We start from the raw sequence: 27559 nt of genomic DNA, 5'->3' as shown, positions 1-27559 counted from the left end.
CAACTGTCAGCAAACTATGGTGATGTTGGACACCTCCCGTACCCCCTCTCTCCCTCAGCAGCCACCACACCGGCTTCATGTTTTTAAAAGCAGACGTGAACCACGCTGTCGGGAGCTTGGCCCATCCGAGGCGGAGAATCATGGAAGCCCCGGAGAATACCGGGTCGGGCCCGCTAATGATATGCAAACAGGGTCTATTGTACGTGCGTTCCGGAACGCATTGACACCGCTGTCAAGGTGCTGGAGCATTGCGATTTGGCGTCAAGTCGGCACCTGCCGCGATTTTACCGTCGGAACTGACTCTCTGACCAATCGCCTTTCCCGATTTTGGAGTCGGCCAACGGAGAATCCCGGCCCAAGTCTTTGAGGGATTTTTCTGTTTCTTGTAGAGTGGTGTAATGCTGTAGTCTGAGAGCAGCATTAATACCTCTTCTGGCAGTCCATGACTATTTGCTTCCACGGCGACAGCATTTATGTCTATAACAGGTCGATCAGGTACTTCGGTGCTTACGTTGAAAACGTTTCTTGCTGGCAACAGTGATAACCGGAGCATCTCTCTGCTCCTCAAGTGATCCATATGTAAACAAACAATCTGTCCATCCAAGTCCGCTTGGTATGACAGGGTTCTGGTCTTAGAGATAATAAAACTTGATCCACCACCAAAGTTTCATATTATGACACCATGTGTTAAGATACTGGACCAGACCCCGACTTTTGTTAGGACGCCGGGCAAGAACCACAAAAATCTTTCCTTTTGTAAAACTGTGAGGCCACTTCACCCCAGGAGTGATGACTCTGACCACAGGTATCTTTTAAGTTAAAACAAACTTTAATTTGAACACAGAATTAACCACACTAACATCAAAGAAATAGCTTTACAATTATCAGTGAAACAGTTCTTAAACAAAAGGAAAAATCTTCTTGACTATGTTCTATCCTATGCTCCTTATAACTAACCTGCCACTAATTAAAATTAAGCAGCCCAATACAGTTCAAATGCCAATTATAAATACAGTTAACAAAACAGGTTACTTGCTTAGCGGTGTAGATACTTTTATAGGGGGATTGTTTCACGAGCAGATGCAGTACACTTCTGTCTTGTCAGACTCTAATCCTATGGTAAACTGCTGTTCAACTGAAAATCTTATGACAGACTGCAAAACTATAGACAGACAGGGCTCTTCCCACTAATTATATTATCTGTATCCCACAACGTTCCATAACCTGCTCAATTAGGACTAAACACCATTGCCTCATAAATTATCTACACTCCAGAAAATCTCCAGCAATCAAAACAAGATTCCATTAGCCCTTTATATGTAAGCAAGTGGTTGGAATCAATCATTACCTCACCTTTTGCGGCTTTTTGCCTCTTCAGTTTATTTCCCACTGCCAAGCTTCACTTCTTCAAGCTCTTCTTCTCCCGATTCAATTCAAACTCAAGGTCGCGACCCGTGGATGGAGAAGAGCACAATGGCTGCAACCGGCTTTCAAAAATGCCAGTCACGACCAGCTTTCAGAATGCTGGCAGTCCCGCGCATGCGTGCCCCCTCAGCAGTGCGCAGACACTGAGCCCATTGAGGCAGACCGCCTCCAGGACCCAGGAGAAGATTTTTTTTTGTTTGTTTGTTTCCATAAATTTAGAGTACCCAACTCATTTTTTTCCCAATTAAGGGACAATTTAGCATGGCCAATCCACCTACCCTGCACATCTTTGGGTTGTGGGTGCGAAACCCACGCATACACGGGGAGAATGTGCAAACTCCATACGGACAGTGACTCAGAGCCGGGATTGAACCTGGGACCTCGGCGCCGTGAGGCAGTGCTGGCCACTGGGCCACTGTGCTGCCAGGAGAAGATTCTTTTTGAAAATCGATGGAATCTTCTCTCCAGAAGCGGCGGCAGGAAGCAGGTCACAATGACTTCACATGCTCTGGGCACGAGAGATTCCTCCATTTTATAGATGCTAACAGTACTGGTGTGAGCGCCAGACCCTCTGGTGAACAACCCATTAAGCAGCTGAAATCAGGAACAAAGCAGTATAAAGAGATTTTCTTGAGGAATGGGTTTATTAATTGTGCCAATGCAAGTCAGGATGCAAAGCCCATGTGTGTTATATGCAGGGAAGTACTGGCAAATAAAATATTAAAACCCTCAAAACTTCAAAGGCCTTTGACAATTAAGCATGTTCGAGGACAAACCTCGTTGATTTTTTCCAACGGATGCAGTGAGAATTTATATCATCAGCTGAAGTCCTTAGCAGAAATGTAACATTGAATGACAAAGCAAGTGAGATCGTGACGACCAAGCAGGCTCACCTGTCAAATTAAAGGAAGTAGAAATGGTGGGGTGTGAAGTTAAGATGGTGTGCGTCGCAAAGTTCGGGTGACGTGGGTTACGAAGGTCGGCCGGCGTGGATCCCGAATGATGGCCGGTTGGTAAAAATTGGTTTGGGCAAAAAAGTTTGGAAAATACTTGTTCTACATTGCCTCATTAATTTTTCCTTATTCTTAACTTTGTTTTGTAAATTTTTGTAGCTTTCCTTTTCAAAGTTTGCTCCCAGTTTGTTGTTTGAAAATCTTCTCGAGAGCTTTAATTCTTTTTGCTGATTCCTCTTTATGTTCAATAGTTCCAAGTTTATTTTGAAGTCTTTAATTTCTGCATTTCTTCCGAGGGGAATCCATCATGTTCTTACTGGACATATACATTTCACAAACGGAACCCTCATTTCTACTTGTTTTAACTTCTTGTCTTAACTTCAGCCAAACTCTTTTGGCTTCATTGTTGATCAGGTGTGTCTCTAACAAAGTGTTGACTTATTTCCATTCTGCAATTCTCCCATTGCTGTTCTGTTTCATTGCCCTCCTTCTGAGTCTTCCAGTGCCCTCAGGATCTGACAAAATCTCAAATGGGTCTATTCACCCAAAGTGAGGCATTCTGGTGATGTTTCTTTCAGACTTTAATTAAAACAGGATACTCACAGGTGTCAGGCCTGAGGCAGTGTCATGAAAATTTTATCCTGGTTGCCAAAATAATGGGTTCAATCAACTGTCGGCATCGCACGCGAACAGGGGTGGGTCGCAGCCGATAGATGCCAGGAGAGATATCTTCTGGGATTTACCCGGCTCGCCGTGCCTTGCGAGATTTAACGGGATCTCATAAGAAGCTGGGATCTGGATCCTGTCTGTATTTTGCAAATCTGCATATTAGAGTGAGTAGCTCGTCTCCCCGAGGTGTTGGAATCTAACTCTTTCACCTTGGAGACTTAGGCGGGCGCTGCCCAGTACTGGTCCTCATTTGAGCACTTTGGGAGGGATCGTTGGCATCAGGGTGGTTAGCCTCCGGCAGGGGGTCACCCTGGTACTGCTGGTGCCATCTGGGCACATTGGCATTGCCAATGTGCCCAGGTAGCACTGGCTGGGCACTGGCAGAATGCCAGACTGGCATTGTGCCCATGCTGGGGATTGGGACCTGGGGTGCCCTGCCCAGGGGAGGGGTGGCCCGAGGGATTGTGGCGTCATTTAAAAATGACATCCCAATTGTCATAATATACACCAGTATATCATGGTGCAGACACACACACTGATGGACACACAGCAAGACCAATCAACACACACAACACCGCAGCCAATCACCAGTTAGAGCACACTCGCTATATAGAGAGAGGGCATCAGAGTTCCCACTCATTCGGGATGCAGCCTCTCAGAAGGATAGAGCTTACAGCTTACAGCACAGATCTTCACCATGTGTTGAGTGCATAGACTGGTTAGGACAAGCATAGGTCTTTAGTTTAATCTAACATCGTGTTAACCCACAGTGAAAGTATGTTCAACAGTTTCTAACTTAATAAAATAGTGTTGCACAATTTTAAGTGTTGGTGGCCTGTATGGATCCAGAGCACCCAACACATCATGGTACCAGTAGTTGAGGGATGTTAGAACTTCTTAGACCTACCTGCAAGTGGTCTGCCTTCCACCAGCATACAGCCATCCTGCAAAATGGACTGCGTCCGCCCGCCGCCGCCGCTCCGCATCACCGGAAGATATTCAAACAACGCTTCCAGCTCTACCTTGAAGCCACAGACCGGGAAGCTGCCTCAGACACCAGGAAGATTGCTCTCTTCCTATCCACGGCCGGGGAACATGCCATCCACATTTTCAATTCTCTCACCTTTGCTGATGGTGAAGATAAATCAAAATTCAAGACTGTCCTCCTTAAGTTTGACAGTCACTGCGACATCAAGGTGAATGAAAGTTTCAAGCGCTATGTACTCCAACAGCGTTTGCAAGGTAAGGATGAACCTTTCTAGTCCTTTCTCACCCACCTCCGCATCCTTGCGCAGTCCTGTAATTACCGGCCCACCTCCGACTCCATGATACGCGACCTGATCGTTTTCGGTGTTCAGTCGGACCCCCTACGCCAGCAGCTCCTTGGGGTAAAGCAGCTCACCCGAGCGATTGCCATCGAGACCTGCCTGCTACATGAACACGCCACTAGTCGGTATTCCCACATCCAAGCGGCTGAAACGGCGCGGCAAGGTCCCCACGAGGCAGAACGGGTCCAAGCAATCGAGCAACTAGAGGGCCTCAGCCTGGATGAGGGCGACCATTTCGCACGCTTTTCGCGGACTCCAGCGCTTGTGCACACCGAACGAGGGGACGGCGACGAACGTACTGCGCAGGCGCGCACCATGTACAACTGCACCGCGCATGCGCGGTGGCGCAGCGAACGTACTGACGCTATAATGTGCGGCAACTGTGGCTCCGCCCACTTAAAGCGGCAAAGTCCTGCCAAATCCCGACGATGCCTGCGATGTGGCAAATTTGGCCACTATGTTGCTTTATGCAGATCAGCTCAGCCTGCCAACTCTCGTCGCTCCAGCCAGCCTGGCAGGAATGTCCGGGCCATTCAACCCATGGTCACCGAGCCCGATTTGGACCTGCTACCCGATATTGACACCAAGGACCGGAAGGCGCCTTTTCGAGTTGGTATCATTACAAAAAACAGGATGTCCACGAAGCAAAGAATCCAGCCTCTATCGGTATACAGCCATTGATCCGGACGATGAGTGGTGTGCCACCCTTACGGTCAACCGGTCCCAAATACGATTCCGCCTGGACACTGGTGCCTCCGCCAATCTCATTGCGTGGTCTGACCTCCAAAGCCTTTGTGTCAAACCAGCCACCTGCCATCAGCCTGCCAGCTATTAGATTATAATGGCAATGCCATTGCTGCCAGCGGCTCATGCCAACTTGAAATGACAGACAGGTCACGCAAAGCCATTCTTCCCTTTGAAATCGTGGGCTCCTCGAAAGCCTCCCTGCTTGGCGCGCAGGCATGCAAGCTGTTGAACCTAATTCAGAGAGTTCATTCTCTCTCTCCTGCTGCTGCGTCTGCCTTTCAGGACACTGACTTCAGGGCGCAGCTCCACGCCATTATCAACCAGTACCACGACGTCTTCGAGGGCATGGGCACGCTCCTGTACACCTACAAGATTTTATTAAAACCGAATGCCATGCCTGTGGTGCACGCACCTCGCAGGGTCCCAGCACTCCTTAAGGACCGCCTCAAGGAGCAGCTGCAGGACCTCCAGAACCAAGGAGTGATTTCCAAAGTCACGGAACCGACCGACTGGGTCAGTTCCATGGTATGTGTAAAAAAGCCTTCCGGCGAATTGAGAATTTGCATTGATCCCAAGGATCTAAATCACAATATTATGAGAGAGCACTATCCAATTCCCAAGTGCGAAGAGCTCACATGTGAGATGGCTCGTGCCAAGCTCTTTACCAAACTCGACGCCTCAAAAGGATTCTGGCAAATCCAGCTTGATAATTCCAGCAGGAAACTCTGCACATTTAACACCTACTTTGGAAGATATTGTTACTACAGGATGCCGTTTGGGATCATCTCTGCATCAGAAGTGTTCCATAGGATTATGGAACAAATGATGGAAGGTATTGAAGGTGTTCGCGTCTATGTCGATGACATAATCATTTGGTCCACCACCCCTCAGGAGCATGTTAGTTGCCTCCAGCGCGTATTCAGACGTATACATGAGCATGGCCTCTGCCTCAACAGTGCCAAATGCTCTTTTGGTCAGACAGAACTCAAGTTCCTCGGGGATCACATCTCCCAATTGGGTGTGCAGCCGGATGCGGACAAGGTAGCTGCCATCACAGCTATGAAAACACCTGAGGACAAGAAGGCGGTCCTCCGATTTCTGGGCATGGTCAATTTTTTAAGGGAAATTCATCCCTAACCTCGCCTCTCATATCACGGCTCTCAGGAACCTGGTCAGGAAGACGCCATACTTCCAATGGCTCCCTGCCCATGAGCGCGAATGGAGAGAACTCAAGGCAAAACTGACCACGACCCTGGTCTTAGCTTTCTTTGATCCAGCAAAGGAGACCAAAATTTTGTCTTGATGCCAGTCAATCCGGCATTGGGGCAGTGCTCCTTCAACGTGATGAGGCCTCATCATGGGCCCCACTTGCATATGCGTCACGTGCGATGACCCCCACGGAGCAGAGCTACGCGTAGATAGAAAAGGAGTGCCTGGGCCTTCTGACCGTTGTTGTTAAGTTTCACGATTATGTCTATGGACTTCCTCAATTCACCGTCGAGACTGACCATCGCCCGCTGGTCAATATAATACAGAAAGACTTGAACGACATGACGCCTCGCCTCCAGCGTATTCTCTCAAGCTCCAGCGATACGACTTCCAGCTGGTATACACCCCAGGCAAGCACCTCATCATTGCTGACACTCTCTCCAGGGCAGTCAACACTCCATGTGACACAGCGGGATTGGCTGCCAGGTTGACGCCCTGTGGCATTTGCGGCCTCCAATCTACCTGCCTTGGATGAACGCCTCATCCAAATTCGCCGCGAGACGGTGGCTGACCCCTTGCTACAGCGTGTCATGCGCCATCTAACGGACGGGTGGTTCAAGGGCCAATGCCCTCAATTCTATAATGTCAGAGATGATCTGGCGGTAGTAGACGGGGTTCTTCTAAAACTGGACCGCATTGTCATTCCGCACAGCATGCGCCAGCTTGTCCTGGAACAACTACACGAGGGCCACCTTGGCGTGGAAAAGTGCCGCCGACGGGCCCGAGAGGCAGTGTACTGGCCCATCATTAATGACGACATAGCCAACACAGTGCGCAACTGCCCCACCTGTCAGCGCTTCCAGCCGGCCCAACCACGTGAGACCCTGCAGCCCCATGAGTTGGTCACGTCACCATGGACCAAGGTGGGCATCGACCTGTTCCACCCGCTGGGTAGAGACTATGTCCTGATTGTGGACTACTTTTCGAATTACCCGGAGGTGATATGGTTGCACGATCTCACCTCGTCTGCAGTCATTCGTGCACGTAAAGAAACCTTTGCTCGACACGGCATCCCGCTCACGGTTATGTCGGACAATGGCCCCTGCTTCGCCAGCCAAGAATAGTCCAACTTTGCCAGGCGGTACAATTTTGCCCATGTGACATCCAGTCCCCTGTACCCCCAATCCAACGGCAAAGCAGAGAAGGGAGTACACATCGTCAAACCGCTCCTATGCAAGGTTGCCGATGCTGGGTCCGATTTCTACCTTGCCTTGCTGGCCTATCGCTCCGCCCCACTGTCCACTGGCCTGTCACCAGCCCAGTTACTCGTGAGTCGCACCCAGAGGACGACGGTGCCGTCCATCCATGTCCCAGACCTCGACCACGTTCCGGTCCTTCGCCGGATGCAGCTGTCTTGTGCACAGCACAAGGCGGCTCATGACTCCCGTGCAGCTGATCTCCCTGCTCTGGCTCCAGATGACAACGTCCGCGTCCATCTTCCGGATGGTCTGCAACCGCTGTTGTCCTTCGGCAGGGGGCCCCCTGCTCGTTCCTGGTGAGTCTACCGGATGGCTCTATTCTCCGCCGCAATCGACGCGCCCTTCATCTCGTTCCACGCTCGCCACGTGAACCTCCAGTTTCGCCTCGCCCTCCTGCTGACCCTGCCACGGACTATGCAGAGCTCCCTGTCACTCTGCTTCCCTCGGCCTTTGACGCAGTCCAGCCTGCTCCTGAACCGGCGGCTCTCGACCCACCCTTGAGGTGGTCAACCAGAATTCGTCGCCCACCTCAGAGACTAAATTTATGAACTTTTCGAATTTATGGACTCTCTGAATTGTTTCGTTGCTTTGTTTGATCGTGTCCCTGGTTTGTATACAGTGTTGATCTCGTTATTCTTGTTGCATACTGCTTCTCTGCACCAGGCACCTTCCCATGTAAATAGCTTAGTTCTCATGTACGTAGTCCTGTAAATATGTCTTCGCATCCCACACGTAGTTAGGAACATTCTCACCACACATTATTTATTGCCACACACATACATTTTTTAATAATGTATATCATGGTGCAGCCACACACACTGATGGACACACAGCAAGACCAATCAACACACACAACACTGCAACCAATCACCAGTTAGAGCACACTCACTATAAAGACAGAGGGCATCAGAGTTCCCGTTCATTCGGGATACAGCTTCTCAGAAGGATAGAGCTTACAGCACAGATCTTCACCATGTGCTGAGTGCATAGACTGGTTAGGACAGGCATAGGTCTTTAGTTTCATCTAACATCGTGTTAACCCACAGTGAAAGTATGTTCAACAGTTTCTAACTTAATAAAATAGTGTTGTACTATTTTAAGTGTTGGTGGCCTGTATGTGTTCCACGGATCCAGAGCACCCAACACATCACCAATCTCCTCCTGCACTGAAGAGTTCTGGCAAGTGGAGCTCCTCAGTGCAGGAAACGGGATTAAGTGCGGCCTTGGCGGGGCTGCGAGCGCCGGGAAGCACCTGGCTAAATGCGCTTGATATGAGACTCTGTTGCAATTTGTTAACAATGATGCACTTTCACAAACTTCAATAGAAACACTAAAGGATTTACTGTTAAGATGACTTGCACAGCAGCCAGCAGCACATGGCTGCTGCTAGCTCCCTTCATATCTCCTGTCTGAGAGTGGACTCACCCTACCTGGGGTGATTACCCACTCTGCGTCCCAATTGGCCCCCCAAGCCAGGTGACCCTTACTCTGCTGTGTTGCCCTTAAAAGGACAATCACCACAAATCACCGCAAGCACTTTAAGGGCTGCTGGCTCAATATATTTTTATTTTTCCAGTCAACTGCGCGCCAAGTATACTGTACAAGTTTTTGTTTGCTGGCAAGAATTAAATTAGCAAGAGCTTCCATCACACAATCTGTTGCTAAAGGTGAACATGTGTCATTGCTACAAAAGCGAGGTATAAAAGTAATTTCCAAAGATGCCTTGGAATGTTTTTTTAGTGATACATACCATGACTTGAAAAGTAAGGCAGTCAGTTAGTAGACTCTCCACATGCGACATCTTTTTACTTATGCTCCTCATTATCTCCTGCACGGTGATCTTAGGGAGCTTGGAATGAGTCAAGAGGTAGAGACGGGCGCTTTCAATTTGCTGGAGGAAGCCACTGAGCTGAACAACAGACATAAACAAATGTTCACCAACTTCATAAGTTACCTCTGCTGACAGTGTGAGCCTTGTGGAATAAAAACATCCACCAGAAAGCATAATAGCAGAACAGATGAAGAATAATGGCAACACAAACTTATTCAACCTTGATTCAATAAAGTCTTTGAGAATAGAGTCTCTGTTACATTATGAAGTGTGTGCCGTTTAAAATGTTCCTTAAAAAAGCAAGCTGCAAAGATAGTTTTATGGCCAAGGGTGACCAGAATGACGCTGCAATTCAATATACTTACACAAAGAGAAAAAGGGCCTGAGAAGAACAATTCTGTGATGCTCACACAGGAACAATAGGTGCAAAATGGGAACAGTGAGGTCATATGTTTAAATTTACAGGATAGCAGGTTTATTTCCTTCTGGGTTGCAAATTCAGCAGTTTGGAGTATTTCTTGTGCAAGCTTGTTTGTGCCAATTTTGTGGCTTAGCCTCTTTAAGAACCAAATTTGACACAAATTAATTTGGCACAATTCTGACAGATTTGCTCTCGGTTTACTCTTTCTTTCCTTGCGCGTGGATGTGGAATGGAAACTCCTCAGCTTTTAAATTGTCAAATCTTTTCTGCAGTGTTCACAGCATTTTTTAGAACAATTCTGCTCCTATTTGACACCTTTTAAACTGTTTGCAAAATGCTTACTAATAATTACTATTTTTCAGAACAGAGGTTATTTTTAAAATTTAAGTTTATTTTTAAAGTATTTCAAGTACGGTCTTTTGTGACAGATTGAATTGGAAGAACAGAGTTATAGCAGGGAGATCATAAAGCACCAACACACATGTTAAAGATCTTGGTGTGCCTATTTGTGAATAGTATAGGATAATTGGGCCTGTCTCTTTGAATCAGCAGGAGCTGAAGAGTCAGTAGAGAACACATCCGTAACAAAACGGGCTGCCCCGCAGCAATTTAACGCTCCAATTTTCTGGAGGCTGCACCTCCGCCCCTCAATCTGGCGGCACCCGAGGCCAAAGCTGGGTCACTTTTCAGGCTCCGCACTCCACCCCCCCGAACTTCTCACGCAAGCCTGAAAATTGAGGCTGGGTGGAAAATGGCCCTTCACTAATTGCACAATTAATAGCCTCAATTGGGGCAAGGGCAAGTGACCCAGCCTAGGCCTTGCCAGTCCCACTCTAAAATTGCAGGGTAGGCAGGGGGAGCAGTGTGAAAGCCCTCTAGGGAGAATTTTACAAACTCCCCACCCCACCTGGAAAGTGTCTGGCAGGGGAGTGTAAAATTCTTTATAAAGACTGAAGTTTTGTCACCTTACATTGCCACTTTTCAATTGAACTCACTGTGCCTGGGCAGGCAGCGTGTTCAATGATTTAAATGACCTGGCCTTGGAAAATTGGGGCACCACTCCTGCCATGTGTATGAAGTGTTATGATCCTGCTGCAATCATGGTGGACTGCATTATAAACTATTAGAAATAATCTTGCCTGGCATATGGTATATTGAAAATAATTGCATTCATCTCTTTCTGTTTCCTCCAAAGTATAACGATGCTCTGAATCTTTCTTGTTGGTTGCTCCAGGCAACATTGGCTGCTCTGTCTTCTTCAGCTTTTCCAGTTCCTTTTAAACAACAGAGCTCAGTCAGTTGAGTCTGCAACATACATCTCTTTAAAAAGAGTCAAAGGCTAAAAGTAAAGTTGCTTCAAATAATTTGCTTCTGTCACATTTTTCGTTATTATATTTCCTGAAACCGATTATGACAGAAATAGTTTTTCTCTCTCCTTCATGTCAGGCCACCTCTGCCATACTCCCGCCCCTCACTGAGACACTGCTTCTGAGTCTTTGCAGCTGGCACAATAGGCCAGGGCTTCCCGGTGGTATGGAGAAATTCCCGCTCAAAATCAATTTCGGATCATCTGTAAAATTTTGCCTCTCGGCCGTGGTGGGAATTGTCAAGGCTGAGAATGGAAAATTCCGGCCAATGAAACTAATTACGGGAGACTAAAGCCACAGCATTGCTCTGTCCTTTCTTCCTATGAAGAAATGATTCAACTTCTCTCAACGATTCCTCCTTACAGTCCAGTTGAAGTCAGGGAATTGCAACTTTGGAAGTCCAGGATCGAACCATGCCTTGTTAGCATGTCTGTGCACCAGGTTTGTGTCACAGGGCTCTCTGAGAAACAAATTATTATTTCAAATGTTTTTTTTCTTTTAAAATTGTCTAGAACCCCCAGCTTTTAAAAAGTCAAGTGAGGTCACTGTTATTAGTAACATGGTACAGAGATAATTGTCACTGTGGGGAGCCTGTCCACCCTTGGAAAACCAATCGTAACCCTGCCGTAGCTATTTCTGGGAGGTCCAATAGGATTTAACCCCAATCAGATACCTGGCTGACCAATGTTGGGATTCCTGACTCTTGTGAATGGAATTTCTCCCAGAAATCCTGCTGGAGGTATCCCACATCAGAGAGTGGCCAGCCCATCAGAGGCTGGTAGCTCTCCAGCACTGGCAGTGCCACTGGGAGTGTTGGTCCACAATGCGGCCTACACTATAGAATGTCACTGGAGCTGCAGAAAAATGCTGAGTAGGGTGGATTCTCTGGAGCTAAGAAGGAAGGTCACAGTGAGGCAGAGGAGAGGTTCGATTTAAAGGACAGGACTAGGGTTTTACTTTGGGTCCCTTCACTCTAACTGGCAGGTAGTTTTGTACCCAACAAGAAGGGTTCTTTTTTTCCAGGCTCCAATGCACCCGCCCTCCCCCCAGGCGTGCCGCTAATTAAGTGCCAGCACCTGTGGGATGAGTCCCTTAAGTGGGCACTTGAGGGCCACAATTGGCCTCCATGTGGGAGGGCTCCTTGAATCTTCCCACCCTGGACTAAATTGGAGGGAAGCGGGGAGAAAACAGAATCTCCACCCTGTACCTTCCAGCATGATAACATGCCCCCACCCCCACCCGCCCAGCACCTGAACCTGCTCGGAAGCGACATTAAATTCTGTTCATGATTTTTTTTGCTTTCAAGATATTATCATCTTAAAATTATTTTCAAAATGTATTATAAACCTTCAAATATTGAAGTATTTTTATTTCCTCCATCCCTGTGGCAGACATGCTTCAGTTGGTAGCATACTTGCCTCTGAATGACAAAGTTCCAGGTGCAAACCCCACTTCAGGGCTGCCATGCCAGCACAGGGCTGAGGGGACTGAACTTCAGAGGACATGTTTAATCTGCTCAGCTTGATGTAAAAGATCTTGTGGTACTTATTCAAAGAAGAGCAGGGGAGTTTCACTGATGTCCTGCCCAATATTTATTCCTCAAACAACATCGCAAAGAACTTCACTGAATGAAAATCGCTTATTGGCACAAGTAGGCTTCAATGAAGTTACTGTGAAAAGCCCCTAGTCGCCAACTTCCGGCGCCTGTTCGGGGAGGCTGGTATGGGAATTGAACCGTGCTGCTGGCCTGCCTTGGTCTGCTTTCAAAGCCAGTGATTTAGCCTTGTGCTAAACCAGCCACCTGTGCATGGTGGCTCAATGGTTAGTACTGTTGCCTCACAGCACCGGGGTTCGCTTCTGGCCTTGGGGGTATGTATAAGGGGTAATACGGTACACCATGAATGCCAAGGAGCTATTGGAGGACAGATGCTGGGTCCCAATTGGATCTGCCGCCTACTGGGCTCCACCCAGATAGGCGGAGTATGAGAACCCGGTTTACTCCCCGCAGCTGCATTCTGTGACTGAGCTGCTGGGGAACAAGTCTGCTCAATAAAGCCTCGATTGAAGTTCTCTATGTCTCGCCTCGTGTGTGATCGATGGTGCTACAGGTCTGTGTGGAGTTTGTACGTTCTCCCCATGTCTGCGTGGGTTTCCTCCAGGTGCTCCGGTTTCCTCCCACAGTTCAAAGATGTGCAGGTTAGATGCGTTTTCGATGGGCTGAGTGGCCTCCTTCTGCACTGTAGGGATTCTATGGCAATTATCACATTACTGTTTGTGGGAGTTGCTGAGTGGAGATTAACTGCCATGTTTACTACACTACAACAGTGACAACACCTGAAAAAGCACTTTGTTGGCTCTAAGGTGCTTTTAGACATCCAGTGGTTATTAAAAGTGCTATATTAGTGCAAAGCTTTCTTGACTCTTTTCCTGGAAGGCTGTCAGCGACTAACTTCCCCCAAGGTCGAAACCAATGACATTTTACCACAAACACCACTAGCTGTAAGATTTGACCAGCAGACGCGAATAATTAATTTGGTTAATTTTCATTTTCCTTTCAAAGGGACTAGTTGGGAGCAAACACTTTGCTCAAGGATGTTACTTTATACAAAGCTGAAAGTAACTGCAATGTGAAATGAAGTTAAAACCACGTGGCTGAAGTCCTTTTCACTATGATAACATGGCACTGTCTATGTGGAGTCTGCACGTTTTCCCCGTGTCTGCACGGGTTTCCTCCGGGTGCTCTGGTTTCCTGCCACAAAATCCCGAAAGACTTGCTTGTTAGGTCATTTGGACACTCTGAATTCTCCCTCAGTGTTCCTGAACAGGTGCCGGAGTGTGGCAACTAGGGGTTTTCACAGTAACTTCATTGCAGTGTTATTGTCAGCCTACTTGTGACACTAATAAAGATTATTATTCTTATAACAGTGAGGACTGTATGATTGAACATTACCTTTTCTTGTGTGGAAAGAAAATCTCTGTAAAATTTCTCATCTATTTTCTCTTTTAAGTATAGATCATTCAGTTCTATCCTTAGTAGCTGAAGAAACATCTAAAATAAAAGATACATGTATTCAGATCTCCTTGATAGTAAAAGTCTGACAAATACAGCAATAATATCACTGATTCTAGAAGACAGTGTAGAACTTCAAAAGGCCAGAGAAGAGGTTGGTGGAATGGGCAGATGAATTTCAATGTGGGGAAATGTGAAGTGATTAATTTTGATCGGATGAGCATGGAGAGACAATACAAAATCAAGACTACAACTCAAAAGAGGGTGTAGGAGCAGAGGGACCTCGATGTTTATGTGCATAAAGTAATTGAAGGTGGCAGGACAGTTGAGAGCGCAGTTCATTCGGAGCTCTTTCAGAGGGTTGGTGCAGACTCGATGGGGCAAATGGCCTCCTTCTGCCTGTAGGGATTCTAAGATTCATAAAGCATACATTACCCTAGGCCAGTGGTTTGCCACTGATTGGAGAGTACTGCAATTGGACTGTGGAAAAAGAATAATACAATTACCTGTGCCTCGTATGTATCATAATCAATGTTAAATTATTATTTGCAATGTAAGTTGCTTGGCAAACATCTTTGTGTTATATTATCTGTAACTTATTTGTGAGTGTGCATTGTAAACTAATTAGAAATAGTTGCATTTTTAATACCCGTTGATATACAAGTTTGACTCCCGTCAGCCGTAGGCTATTGATAAAATGATGTTTAAAATAGCTTTGTACATTGTGGTCCACAAAAGCTTTTGATGACGATCTATGGTCCGCATAAAAGAAAAGGTTGGGAACTGCTGCCCTATGCTTTACTAATAGGAGCATAGAGTGCAAGAGCAAGAAGATTATGTTGAACTTATATAAGACACTAGTTGGGTCACAGCTGGAGTATTGTGTCCAGTTCAGACGCCGTATTTTAGGAAGGATGTGAAGGTAGCGGAGAACAGTGGAGAAAAGATAAACAAAATAGTTCCAGGAATGAGGAATTTTGGTTATGAAGATCGATTGGAGATACTGGGACTGTTTTCCCTGGAGCAAAGAAAGCTGAGAGGAGATTTGACAGAGATATTCAAAATCATGAGGTATGCGGACAGTGTAGGTAGGGAGAAACTGTGTGAAAGAATCAAAAATGAGAGGGCACATATTTAAAGTATTTGGCAAAAGAAACAAAAGTGATATGAGAAAAGGCTTTTTCACACAGAGAGTGGCGAAGGTCAGGAATGCACTGCCTGAGAGTGTGGTGGAGGCAGGTTCAATCGAAGCATTCAAAATGGAATTAGATTGTTTTCTGAACAGGAAGAATGTGTAGGCTTACAGGGAGAAGGTGAGAGAATGGCACTAAATAGAGATGGTGCAGCCATGATGGACTGAATGTCCTCCGTCTACACTGTAACAATTCTGTGATCCATGAGCTTCTTTGTTATATTTGCAGTTTTTAGTATTACATTAAAGATAATCTATAAATTATATTGCATTATATACAGAATAATAGTGTATTACATATACGGAAGGTAACACACTGCGCATTAAATGCAGTGGTCCACGGGAGGTACTGCTGTGAAATTCTACAGATTTCACAGAGAGGCCACCCTAATAGCACTGGTACCCATGATGTGAAGATGCCGGCATTGGACTGGGGTGAGCACAGTAAGAAGTCTTACAACACAAGGTTAAAGTCCAACAGGTTTGTTTTGATGTCACTAGCTTTCGGAGCGCTGCTCCTTCCTCAGATGACTGGCACTGGTACTGGCATGGACACCCAGAAATGGTCCCCTCCTTGGGATTTGGAATGGGACCATAGCAAGATCAGCCAAGAGGAGGCATAAGTTTGGCCATGCTGCACTTCTGACAACGCAATGACGCCACCAGCATTTCTAGGTTAAGATATTCAATGTGTACATAATGGTCCTTGCGAGCTCTCCAGACATACCATATACTTTTCTTGACGTAGTTCTGTATCTAAAGATCTCAGGGTTTGCAGACTGAGTCTGTACAGGCCAAGCTCTGCATCAGGGCTATTAAATAGGGAGAAACCAAAATTACAACTGATCAGCAATGAATAATATGGAATAAACCCTGGAATGGCAGAAACACTTTTAGCTAATACATTTGCTTTTAACTTGTCAAACCTCCTACATCTGTGCATGTCCAATGATCATTTCCTACATCTGCATTTATAGTGGAAACTGTCTATTTAAACTTGCCATAATACAGTAACCTAAAAACAGAAAATGCTGGAAAAACTCACCAGGTCTGGCAGCATCCATGGAGAGAGACACAAAGTTCATGGGTGGAATTTTCAGGGCACGTTCGCCATGGGTGCAAATTCCGTAATGGCTAACTCTCACAAGAAGTCAAAAACGGGATTTGCACCAGCGTGAACACCAAATGTGATCTTCCAGGGCCCTCCCGCTGATGTAATCAGGTTCATAACCAGTCAGGGCGAGAACCTGATTTGAATGCATTCTAATCTCATTAATGAGGTTAAAGTCAGATGGTCCGGCCTCACTGTACATCCCGCCCACAAGCATGATGTCACGCGGGTGCAAATCACTACTGCTTTTTAAAAACAGGGGCCAGGCGCCATGGATTCGAAGAGGGAGGAAGGAGGTGAAAAACCCTTTCCACCTTGCGACATGGTTCATACGAGGAAAGTATCTGCTGGCCAGTTGCAGAGGCGTGGTTGTGCAAGGGTGCTGTGGGTTGGAGGGGTCGGGTTGGGGGGGGGTGCAGGTCAGGGGCCGCACCCGGGATGGGTGTGTGTTTCCATGAAGACTGCCGTCTGTTTTAAAATTCCTTCACAGCCCAGAGCTATTCTTCAGCCTGTCAGTTTTAAAAGCCCTTCACAACCCAGAGCTATTCTTTACTTTGTCAGTTTCAAAAGCACTTTGCAGCCCAGAGTGAATGAAAAGGTTTTTGTTTCACAGTTGCTGACTGCTGAGATCTTAGAGGAAGATTTCTTGTCTGAAAATAATTTTCACTAACGAATCTTTAGCCTGCGTGCCAAAGAAGTGAGAATGAGCTCTCAGATAGCAGTTTTCAATGGCCTGGGGGTGTGGGCTGACTGGGGTACTGGGGCTTATATGGAGGGAAGGGAGTGAGGAGACTGAAAGTTGTCAACCTAAGGGACTGGCTGGATGAAACCCTGAGAAGAAGGCGGAAAAGAGTAATGATCAAGTGGGGGGTTGTTGTCCACTTATTCAGAGATAATGTAGTAGCTGCCCAGGATTCTGAGGTGTAAAATCATGACAGCAATTAGATCACAGTGTGACAAAGCCGGAGTATGAAGGGTGCCCATTAGTGTTGCCTTTCTCTGCCTGAGAGAGTAGTTGTACCCTTTAACATTTAGCTGGATGAGAGTCTTGCTCATCCAACTAATTGGACATCATCATTTAACCCTTGCCAATGTCAGCTGCCCAGTTTCAAAGTTAAGGAGATGCCCATCTTTTTTGCAGGCATGTGGAGTCCATAGACAGTGTCTATGTCCAATGTTTTCAGCTGCACCCCTTTTTAGATTTTTTTCAAAGTTTTTGTTGCAGTTTTGTTTGCACTTTCGCCCCACGCTCCTGACCTACAGGCACCCGATGTGGAGAGGTGTAGAGAAGGAAGAGGACCTCCCCATGAACCTGCTCCTGGGCCTGACGAAACTTGCCATCAGCAGGCCCAAGTGGTGGCCGATTGAAGGGTCATCCAACCTGACGATCTGCCCCTCTTCTGCGGCTTCATTCGCGGCCAGGTGACCCTGGAGAGGGAGCATGCGGTGTCCACGAGTACCATCGGGATCTTCTGTGCCCGGTGGGCACCGCAGGGTCTGAGGTGCTTTATCAAACATTTTGATTTGATGTTCTTAAGTTTCAGTTGCTTTTTATTTTTTGTTTTGGGAAGTGCCCCTTTAATGAGCGGCCTCTTTTAATTTGTCCCTCAATTTGTTTAAATTTAGTTTAATTAGTTGGAACTGAAAATAATTCAAAGTTAAGGATAGGGATTGTGTCAAGGGATGAAGATCGGGTGCAAGGCATCAGGAAGGAATGTGTTGAGCCTTGCAGCTGTGACCACCGAAGTGTTCTGGGGATCCCTCAAGGTTTACATGGGCGTTCAGTTGACCCTGTACATGATGGACAGGCAGCCATTAGAGCCACTTGCTGGAAACCCCAGTGCTGTTGATAAGAAGGGAGAGAACTACAAGATGCAAGCCCATGGCGACTCTGAAGGGGCAAGGGCAGTGACCGTGGCCGGTCATGCGATGTTGGATGGGCAGCAGGCATTTGATTTAGCACTGGCCGCCGGAGAGGATTTGGATTGACAGCTACCAGGACAAGTAGGGCAAGGCGTGTTGGGAGGGGTTTGAGGGTAATGGGATGGAACATGTACCTGAGTGCCTTTCTGTCATATCTCCCAGACTACCGATTTGTGATGGAGCCAGTGGAATTGGCAATGATTCTCATTACAGTGCTGGAGGAGGACAGGCTCCAGCGGCTCAGAGATGTCCAACCCAGGGAGGGCTCAGTGCCAGGAGGTCAGGGGGCCGCTAGGTAGGCTCATGGGCCGGCTGTCCATCAGGTCGAAGAGGGGGCTTGATGGCATTGGAGAAGGAGACCTAGTGTTTACAGGAGCCAGGTATCCTTCATGGAGCTGTCAGACACCATGTTGCGCAGGAGACGCCACCTCAACAAGAAATCACAGTTGTTCTGTGTGCCTGGACCACTGATTACATACACTTCACCCTTCACCAGGCTAATCAGGATGGAAGGGCTGTGAGATTTGCATCCATCGCTGGACTGCCACAGGACCAGGGAGCCATCGATGGGACACATGTGGCATTAAGAGCACCGCAGCTTCAGCAAGTCCCCTTTATCAATCACAATGGGTTCCATTCCCTTAAACTACTGCTCGTTAGCTGAAGATGGAAAGTATGGCATTAAAACAGGGGTGAATTACATATGCAAATCCTGGTCCAATCATCCCCCAGTCACTTTCTCCAATTCATTTAAATACCACATTTGAAGTCTTGTATGAAACATCTGAGAGATATATATGCACACATTTGCGTCTGTTAGTTATATTTTACCCTGTATGCACCAGCACTTCAGAAAAGAATGTCACCATCGGAACTATGTTATTATCCTCACAAGTTGTCGGGTTTGATGGTGAATACTTCTGTGGAAAGCAATCGCTCTCACCCTTCTGATCAAGTAACTCAGACCCTGATAAAACAAAGTCTTCTTTTTCTCTTTTGGTCTGATTTCTCTGCCTCATGCACTCTAATAGAGAGGGTTGAGATGACCCATCTGCTAATGGCTGGAAATAAAATACATGGGATTATTAATAATTAGGAATTATAATATCAGCAACTTCCAACACATTTAAAAGATTAGTAATTCTTCATGACCTTGCAAAAGAAACAGATTTTAGAAAATAACAGCTCATCCTCAAAGTGGAAAATTAACATTATGGATTTGGATACTTAATTGGACAACTAAATTACTGGTTAGAATTATTTTAAATTATTAACCTAACAAAACCATCCAATCATATTAAATATTTTTGAAGTAATTAGCTGTTTTAATTTTAAAATATAATAAATCTAGACATCAGCTACAAGTGAATGTAAATCAAAAGAACTTCCCACTGGATATTGTATTGCAATAATTGTTGCCCATTTAACAATTATGATGCTTACCCTGAATTTTTGATTGATGGGATATATTACTCTTGCTTTCAATGCAAAAGCAGCTATGTTACTGTTCAATGAAGTTTCATTTTCCTGCAAAAGAAATATATTAGCAAACCATAATAAGGTTCTGCTGATGAATGTTGTATGCGTGTTACCTTCATGAGACCTTAAGGACATAACAGCGCACACAGGCCACATGTGAAGGTTATTTAAATGTTCATATTTCAGTACATAGCAAAATTCAAGTTTTAATTACAAAAAACATCGTGCGTATATTCCAAAAAACCTGTCATTTTCCAAAGTCCAAACAAGATTCAAACTTACCAAGGGCGACTCTCGATTTCAATAAAAACATTTTAAATTATTTAGAATATCATGTTATCTTAATTGCTATATTGAACAATTATTTTGCATTCATTTATTAATCTACAAGTTATTAAGATTCCCCCATAGCAGTATTTATGTTTTGATTATGTGCTGTTTTATGTTCCAAATATTATAGGCTCCAATTTTAAAGGGAAGGTGTGTGCGGGAGTTCGGAAGTTGAATGGTGCTCCTAGTGAGTCTGGCAATAAGGAGGTCTGGCCAATATTAATGGTCAAGCCTCAATGCCGAAACATTTGTTGGACACCTGCTCAAATCTGCTGGATTCATTACTGCACCGGAGGACAGGAGCGGGAACTCAGTGGCAGAAGCTCCAGTTTCCAATTAATTAGTGAGTGGGACTCGGGTCATGAGTAAGGATGGGTGGTGTTGGTGGGGGGGGGGGGGGAGAGAACGCTGGAGCAAAGGAGACCCAAGACCTCCCTGTGAGACCCAAAAGGAACCAAAATTAAAATTAAAATTAAAATAAATCTTCAGGCCAACAAACCACCTTCTGATAAGTCAAGCCTGAAATTCACTATTACCAAGCTAGGAATTGCAGATCAGATCATTGAATCATAGAATTCACAGTGCGGAAGGAGGCCCATCGAGTCTGCACCGGCTCTTGGAAAGAGCACCCTACCCAATGCCAACACCTCCACCCTATCCCATAACCCAGTAACCCCACCCAACACTAAGGGCAATTTATCATGGCCAATCCACCTAACCTGCACATCTTTGGACTGTGGGAGGAAACCGGAGCACTTGGAGGAAACCCACGCACACAGGGGGAGGATGAGCAGACTCCGCACAGACAGTGACCAAAGCCGGAATCGAACCTGGGACCCTGGAGCTGTGAAGCAATTGTGCTATCCACAATGCTACCATGCTGCCCTTGGAGGATGATCTACATATTTAAAAAGGACCCTTTTCCCTGCTCAAAATACCAGGTTAGTGATGTACCACTGTGGGACAGTAGGAGGATGTGGCTTCGATTTAATTTTCCTTACATGAGTCCCAGCAACCAGTTGGAGAGCCAGTGGGAAATCTTTATCACTTCCGTGGGAGAGGCCCAGTTAAACTAAGTGCCTGTCACTTAACTGGCCAGCACCGGCTCGCCCCAGGCTTTAAGAACCTTTTGTGAACCCCACCCACTGAGAGCTGCCAGCCAACCAGCGACAAGCAGCTCTTTGCCCCTGGTAAATCAGCAAAGTTCCCTTGAACCATCAATTAAACTCAGATCTGTTCCCATGTTTACTTAACAACGAGGTTTTGTGGTGGGAAAGGAACACAACACCACCGCAATTTAGAAGTGGTAACTGCTGCATGACAAATTTATGTGAGCCATTTACATTGTGGCATTGCTCCAGAGACTTCACCAGGGATCACTATTGTATTCCGGCACTTACATGAGGTCAGGTTGGAGTCAAGGAGAGAAGATCGTGGGGGAGGGGAGTTAGAAGCAAGGACAGCGGGTTAGGTTTCAGCATCCCCCTCCCCCCTCCTCTCCACTGCTGGGTGCCCAAATCAGGCGCAGAGAGCCTGAGAACGAGGAACCTCCATGGTATGCTGCCGGCAAACCCAACAGAGTTTGTTGGGCAGCCTTCACGGGGCACAGCAAAACCATGCAACTCCCATTTAAATCCCAAGCCACCACTCAATTTCAGTGAGCTGTGCTAATTGGTGGCATTGACTCATTAATTAGCCTAAACGACATCCTGCCAAATTGGCACATTCCTCTCATTGATCCATTCCCATCTCTGACTTAATTGTGGGAGGTTTTCCTGCCACTGGGAGACTGATGAGCGGCCTCTCCCGTGATAAAGTAGGCCATGTTTTCCTTCATGATGATTGGAGAAAATTCCACCCACAGAGTCAACTCCAATTCCAGCCTTCAAATGGGATATAGAGACATCAGGTTCATGATGCAGAGCGAAGCCACCAGCATGGGTTCAATTCCTGTACCGGCTGAGGTTATTCATGAAGGCCCCGCATTCTCAATCTTGCCCCTCGCTCGAGGTGTGGTGATCCTCAGGTTAAATCACCAGTCAGCTCTTCCCCTCAAAGGTTAAAGCAGCCTATGGCCATCTGGGACTATGGCGACTTTACCTTTCACCTCGAGACAAGGGACAATTGAACCAGAGAGAGTGTGGATGTAATTCAATCCTCATTTATATTTGGAAATCGAATCCTTTTTATAAGTCCATTCTAAATTCCCAAGTCTTCATTTAGAATGTTAATTGCTCATGTAAATCGGTCATGCAGTAATTACAACTTCTAGTCAGGGGTGGTGTTGTGTTCCATTACCACCACAAAATTTTCTTGTTGTTATGTTGCTAATCTAAGATTAATTGATGGTTGAAAGAAGCTTTGTTGAGTGGAATGCACTTTAGCCTCAATTGACAAATTGTTTTGCATTCTTAAAAGTGCCATAACTGTGGTGTTTGTGTGCACTCAAAATATTCAAAAGATTTTCCTCCTTGTTGCATCTGAGGAACACTCAGAAACCGGGCACAGTAAAGAAGAAATGGAAATTGTGATGAACGGCATCATATCTTCAGCTCCTCACCTCTAATTCTGGGGGTTTCCCAAAGTCACATACATGGGCCTGTGTAACCAATTTTACCTTTAGTACCCTTGCGTAACAAAAACATAGAAATCTCAGTTTAAAAATTTTCAATGGGCCTCATGTTCCCATCTTCTACAGAATAGAGAAGATGCAGCTACTTAAAGCAATTTCCCACACCCCTTGGTGATTTCCTGGCCTCCGATCCTTGGGCTATCACTGAGGAATCCCAATGCAGTCGTGAAGAAATGTAGTTGCAGGATTCTTGAGGCTGACGGATCACTCCTGTTTTCTCTCCTTTATCCAGTGCAAGGTCCTGCCACTTTGTGGGCATCTGCCAGTGTTACAACTTATTTTTTAAAAATAAATTTAGATTACCCAATTCATTTTTTCCAATTAAGGGGCAATTTAGTGTGGCCAATCCACCTACGCTGCACATCTTTGGGTTGTGGGGCTGAAACCCAAGCAAACAAGGGGAGAATGTGCAAACTCCACACGGACAGTGACCCAGAGCCGGGATCGAACCTGGGACCTCGGTGCCGTGAGGCAGCAGCACCATTCACTGCGCCACCGTGCTGCCCTCAGTGTTACATCTTGGAATGTAACTGGCTCAGGTAGGTGGCACAAGGGCACAATGGTTAGCACTGCCACTTCACAGCGCCAGCGACCCCTGTTGGGTGATTGACTGTGGAATTTGTACATTCTCCCCGTGTTTCCTGGGTTTCCTCCAGGTGCTCCGGTTTCCTCCCACAGTCCAAAGATGTGCAGGTTAATAATAATAATCTTTATTGTCACAAGTAGGCTCACATTAACACTGCAATGAAGTTACCATGAAATGCACCTAGTCGCCACATTCCAGCGCCTGTTTGGGTACACGGAGGGATAATTCAGAATCCGGGACTTTTGGGACTTGTGGGAGGAAACTGGAGGAAACCCATGCAGACACAGGGAGACTCACTGTGCTACCATGGTTAGGTGGATTGGCTATGCTAAATTGCCCCTTATTGTCCAAAGATGTGCAGGTTAGGTGGGATTAAGGCCACAGGATCGGGGAGTGGGCCTAGGATGCTCGCTTCTAGGGCCAGTGCAGACTCGATGGGCTGAATTGCTTCCTTCTGCACTGTAGGGATTCCATGGATAAAGGAATGCACATCTTCTCACCTGCACAGCATACCTCCAGTCTGTTGCAGGATTGGACATCCAAAAGAGTCCTGGGTAGGACCATAGATTGTTTTTTGATCTTTTTTTAACAGCAGATCTCTTTCAGTGCTCACGGTGAGCTGCAGGATGACCTGTTTCATAAGGGCTGGCACATTTACCATCTCATATACATGATGCATTATTCTGCTGCTAAGACTAAGTAAGTTTGCATCCCTTAGTGGCATTACCATTGACAGTGGGTGCAGTTTAACTGCTCTCCAACTTTTCTTTAAATAACTAGTCAGAATTCCAGTAAAACGATCAGACAGCTGCTTTGAAGCAACCATGAATATAAGGCAATATAAGGCAAGACAAAAAAGTACGACCCACTTCGTGAAAGGGGAGGGGTCCACCTTTAGCTCCTCTTTCTTCAACTATTTCTTGATTGCTTTTATAACTCTGGCTATCCTCGGTGTCCTCAGAATCGGAGTCGTCGTCAGTTTCATCTGAACAAATTTCCTGAAAAGAGAAATAAACGAAGACTTGTGACAAGGTGCAGACCTCGCCTTCTCCTGGAGGTGGTAATTGGAAAAGGGGCTAGAGATGTCTTTGCAGTTTTGAACGGGTAGGCACATCAATCCGCAGCAAGGAGCGGTTTACCTTCCTCTGCAAGGCTGATTGCAGCACGAATATGTAAAGGAGAACTCCGCCAACCATTCCCAGCAAAAAGCCCAGCACCACGGCGGCCGCCAGTAACCCGGGGTAAACCTGCAGCTCGCTGGAAGCGATGGCCAACACGGCTCGCATTGAACAGGAGGAAGCCAGCTCCATGGCTGCCGCCCAACGCCATTCAAGTAACCAAAGGGACGTCTTCATTCCGACAGCAAAAACTCCCGGAAAACGCTGCCATTGTGACAGGAATGAGGGAAAACTTTCTCGTGAGCGACGTCTCCCGTCGTGCCGGCGAAGGATGTTTGCCCCTTCCCAGCCGATCGCTTCAGTTAACGTTTTTTCGAACTGAATCCTCCTGGGTGGTCTTGTTTTTTTCCTGCTCTTGGTAACATCATTCCAAAGAGGAGTGTTATGAGGAGAATACGAGTGTTCTCCAATTCGACAGCTCAATCGAAAGAAAAATAATTCTTAACTCATCCACCCCCCCCCCCCAAACAATAAAAAAAGTGTGTGTGGGGGGGGTGGGGGGGGGATGTCAGAGTTCGTGCGTCTAATCACAAAGGGAAAAGTTGCCCAACTCAGGCTCAAACTTTCTTCCAACTTTCAGCGTAGCCGGCGCGGTGGATGACGGGGGTTGTAGTTCTTCCCGGCTGCCGCCCGATGGAAAGCCGCCGGAGTACCCGAGCAGGTGGACTACAGGTCCCGGCGTGCCGCGCGGCCGCCCGGATTGACAGCTGGGCCAGCCGGCGGTGGAGTTAGCCAGTGGGGAGAGGGGGGAGGGTGGGACCTGGCAGCGGGGCTGCTGAGAGAGATGGAAGCGGCGGCTTGGGGAGTCTTCTCTCTGTCCTGCGGATTGCCCAGGGCTCTCACCGCACCATGAGATTCAGCAGCTCCCTTCTCCTGCTCGCTGCGCTGGCTCACACGGCGCGGAGCCGCCGTCAAGCCGCAGGCACCCTGCACCCCCTGACGGACCCCCTCAACTTCTCGCCACCCATACCGCTCGTGAAAACTGCAACCGGGAAGGAATCGCCAGGTCCGACAAGTTCATTCGATTTCCCGCAGCAGCTACAAGGATGTGGGTCCAGGGAGCACCTGGATGCTGAGCCAGCCGCTGCTGGCATTGCCCACTGGGCAGCTGCTGTTGGGAAAGTCGGCGATCCTGTTGCATCTGTGAGTGCAGATGGTTGAACACGGCTATTCCATGGTCAAATGAATGCTCGTCTCGATAGTCTAACACCCACGTTAATCCTCAATCTTCTTTCACTTAATATTTTAAAAACTTCTATTATAAAGTTGGGTAGTAGGTTTCACACTTTGTACTGGTTTCACAATTGAGCTCGCCCACTTTATTGGAGATGGGCTAAGCTGTCCCTGTTGCCTTTTTGACTCAGTAAGTTCTTGGTACATTTCAGTCCACTCCTGTCGTCTTAAGCAAACGGATGAGCTTCACTCTGCGTCTAGTAACTTTGCTCATTTGAAAAGCACACTTGAATAATATATTTCCCCTTTTAATTTTGAAGTGTTTCGAAGATCGGGGCTCACCACCAGAACCACAGCAGAGACTGATGGCAGATTCCTCAGGTCTCGTGTTGTATGAAGCTACACACACATCTTCTGGTATGTGAGCTCTATTCCTTGTGCACTGCATGTCATTAAATTACACTCATTCGCTTTATACCTAATTGTGATGTGATATTTTGTAGATTTTTGTTTTGCCAAAGATATAAACATCCCATCAGTTTAGGTTGTGGTTGTAGAAGAAAAGAAAGAATAATTTAATGTAAAGGAAGTAATCCACCCTCATAAAATGTAAACACAAGATTAAGCATCAAGTTACTATGGCAGTGGTAATCAGTCATGGAATATTACAAAATGATTGCATGATGTGGATTTTCCGGCATTGGACTGGGGTGAGCACAGTAAGAAGTCTTACAACACCAGGTTAACGTCCAACAGGTTTGTTTCAAATCACTAGCTTTCGGAGCACTGCTCCTTCCTCAGGTCTGGTGTTGTAAGACGTCTTAAAATGATTACAGCACAGGAACAGGTCATTCAGCCCATCAGGTCAATGCAAGTAGATGTTTATGCACACAAGCGGTGGCATGGTGGTACAGTGGTGAGCACTGCTGCCTCAAAGCACCAAAGACTTGGGTTTGATGCTGACGTTGGGTGATTGTGTGGAGTTTGCACGTTCCCCCTGTATCTGCCTGGGTTTCCTCTGGGTGCTCTGGTTTCCTGTATCAGTACAAAGGTGCTGTGTTTAAAAATAATCATAGGTTTGTAATATTGAAAAGAATAAAACTAACCTCCAGAAGTAACCTTAGTACTGTGTCACATACACTGTAATTATGACAGAAATACTTGGAAATAAAGAAATAGCAAACATTCATTTCGTATCGGTTGAGGTATTCACAATCTCAACTGCACCATGCTCAGCTGGAACATCATAGGAACAAGGGGAAACAGATATTTGCATGATCGTTACATGAAATTCCAGTCTAGATTTCTGTGCATTTGAGCTAATTTTAGAGCAAAATTAGTATTGTAGCTGTGTATAAAGAAAAATAATTATCCTCAAATTCAAAATTTACTCTTAAGGTGTCAGAAAACAGAGCAAAATACAAAAATCCTCCCTTGAGGTACCAAATGCATTTCCTTGGGTTGATATTGAGATTGCTTTCAGCTCAATGGTAAATAAAAAGAATTATAAATGTGAAAAAGAGTTTGTAAAAACAAATATTCAGAGAAACACAACCTGTTCTCGTATCACCTGCAGAGAAAAAACATCAAGGTTTGAGTTGTAAACGCTCCTCCAAAACTGGCAACGGAAAGAAAATAAGTCATGTTAGGATTGAGCAAAACAAGGGGAAAATCAGAGCTGAGTACAACAGGCAGGAATGTTGTTGTTTCCTATCAGTGAGGGGTTCCTGGGATGT

The 27559-nt window shown here is 46.3% G+C and overlaps 2 protein-coding genes across 4 annotated transcripts in view; one reads left to right on the top strand and one right to left on the bottom strand.

Moving 5' to 3' along the window:
• LOC140408392 (evC complex member EVC-like) overlaps positions 1-25211 on the bottom strand; it is a 78312-nt gene extending 53101 nt beyond the window's left edge. The window contains exons 1-8 of one of the 2 annotated variants that reach the window (XM_072495518.1): positions 24612-25211; positions 24342-24470; positions 19889-19972; positions 19277-19506; positions 16139-16223; positions 14160-14258; positions 10982-11116; positions 9341-9499 (exon numbers count right to left, since the gene is read on the bottom strand). In XM_072495518.1, coding sequence (XP_072351619.1) covers positions 9341-9499; positions 10982-11116; positions 14160-14258; positions 16139-16223; positions 19277-19506; positions 19889-19972; positions 24342-24470; positions 24612-24827 — 1137 coding nt within the window. In that variant the 5' untranslated portion in view covers positions 24828-25211. Of the gene's footprint in view, positions 1-9340; positions 9500-10981; positions 11117-14159; positions 14259-16138; positions 16224-19276; positions 19507-19888; positions 19973-23972; positions 24230-24341; positions 24471-24611 lie in introns of those variants that run through there. The other variant, XM_072495519.1, reaches the window with a different exon arrangement.
• A 214-nt stretch (positions 25212-25425) lies between these two features.
• The window catches only part of LOC140408391 (limbin-like), a 217202-nt gene continuing 215068 nt past the window's right edge, over positions 25426-27559 (top strand). For both annotated transcript variants that reach the window (XM_072495516.1, XM_072495515.1), the window contains exons 1-2: positions 25426-25793; positions 26144-26240. In XM_072495516.1, the coding sequence (XP_072351617.1) occupies positions 25500-25793; positions 26144-26240 (391 nt within the window). In that variant the 5' untranslated portion in view covers positions 25426-25499. The remainder of the gene's footprint in view (positions 25794-26143; positions 26241-27559) is intronic.

The sequence above is a fragment of the Scyliorhinus torazame genome, chromosome 3 (assembly GCF_047496885.1).
Source record: "Scyliorhinus torazame isolate Kashiwa2021f chromosome 3, sScyTor2.1, whole genome shotgun sequence".
Taxonomy (NCBI): Eukaryota; Metazoa; Chordata; class Chondrichthyes; order Carcharhiniformes; family Scyliorhinidae; genus Scyliorhinus; species Scyliorhinus torazame.
This window is presented reverse-complemented; position numbering and strand designations above follow the sequence as displayed.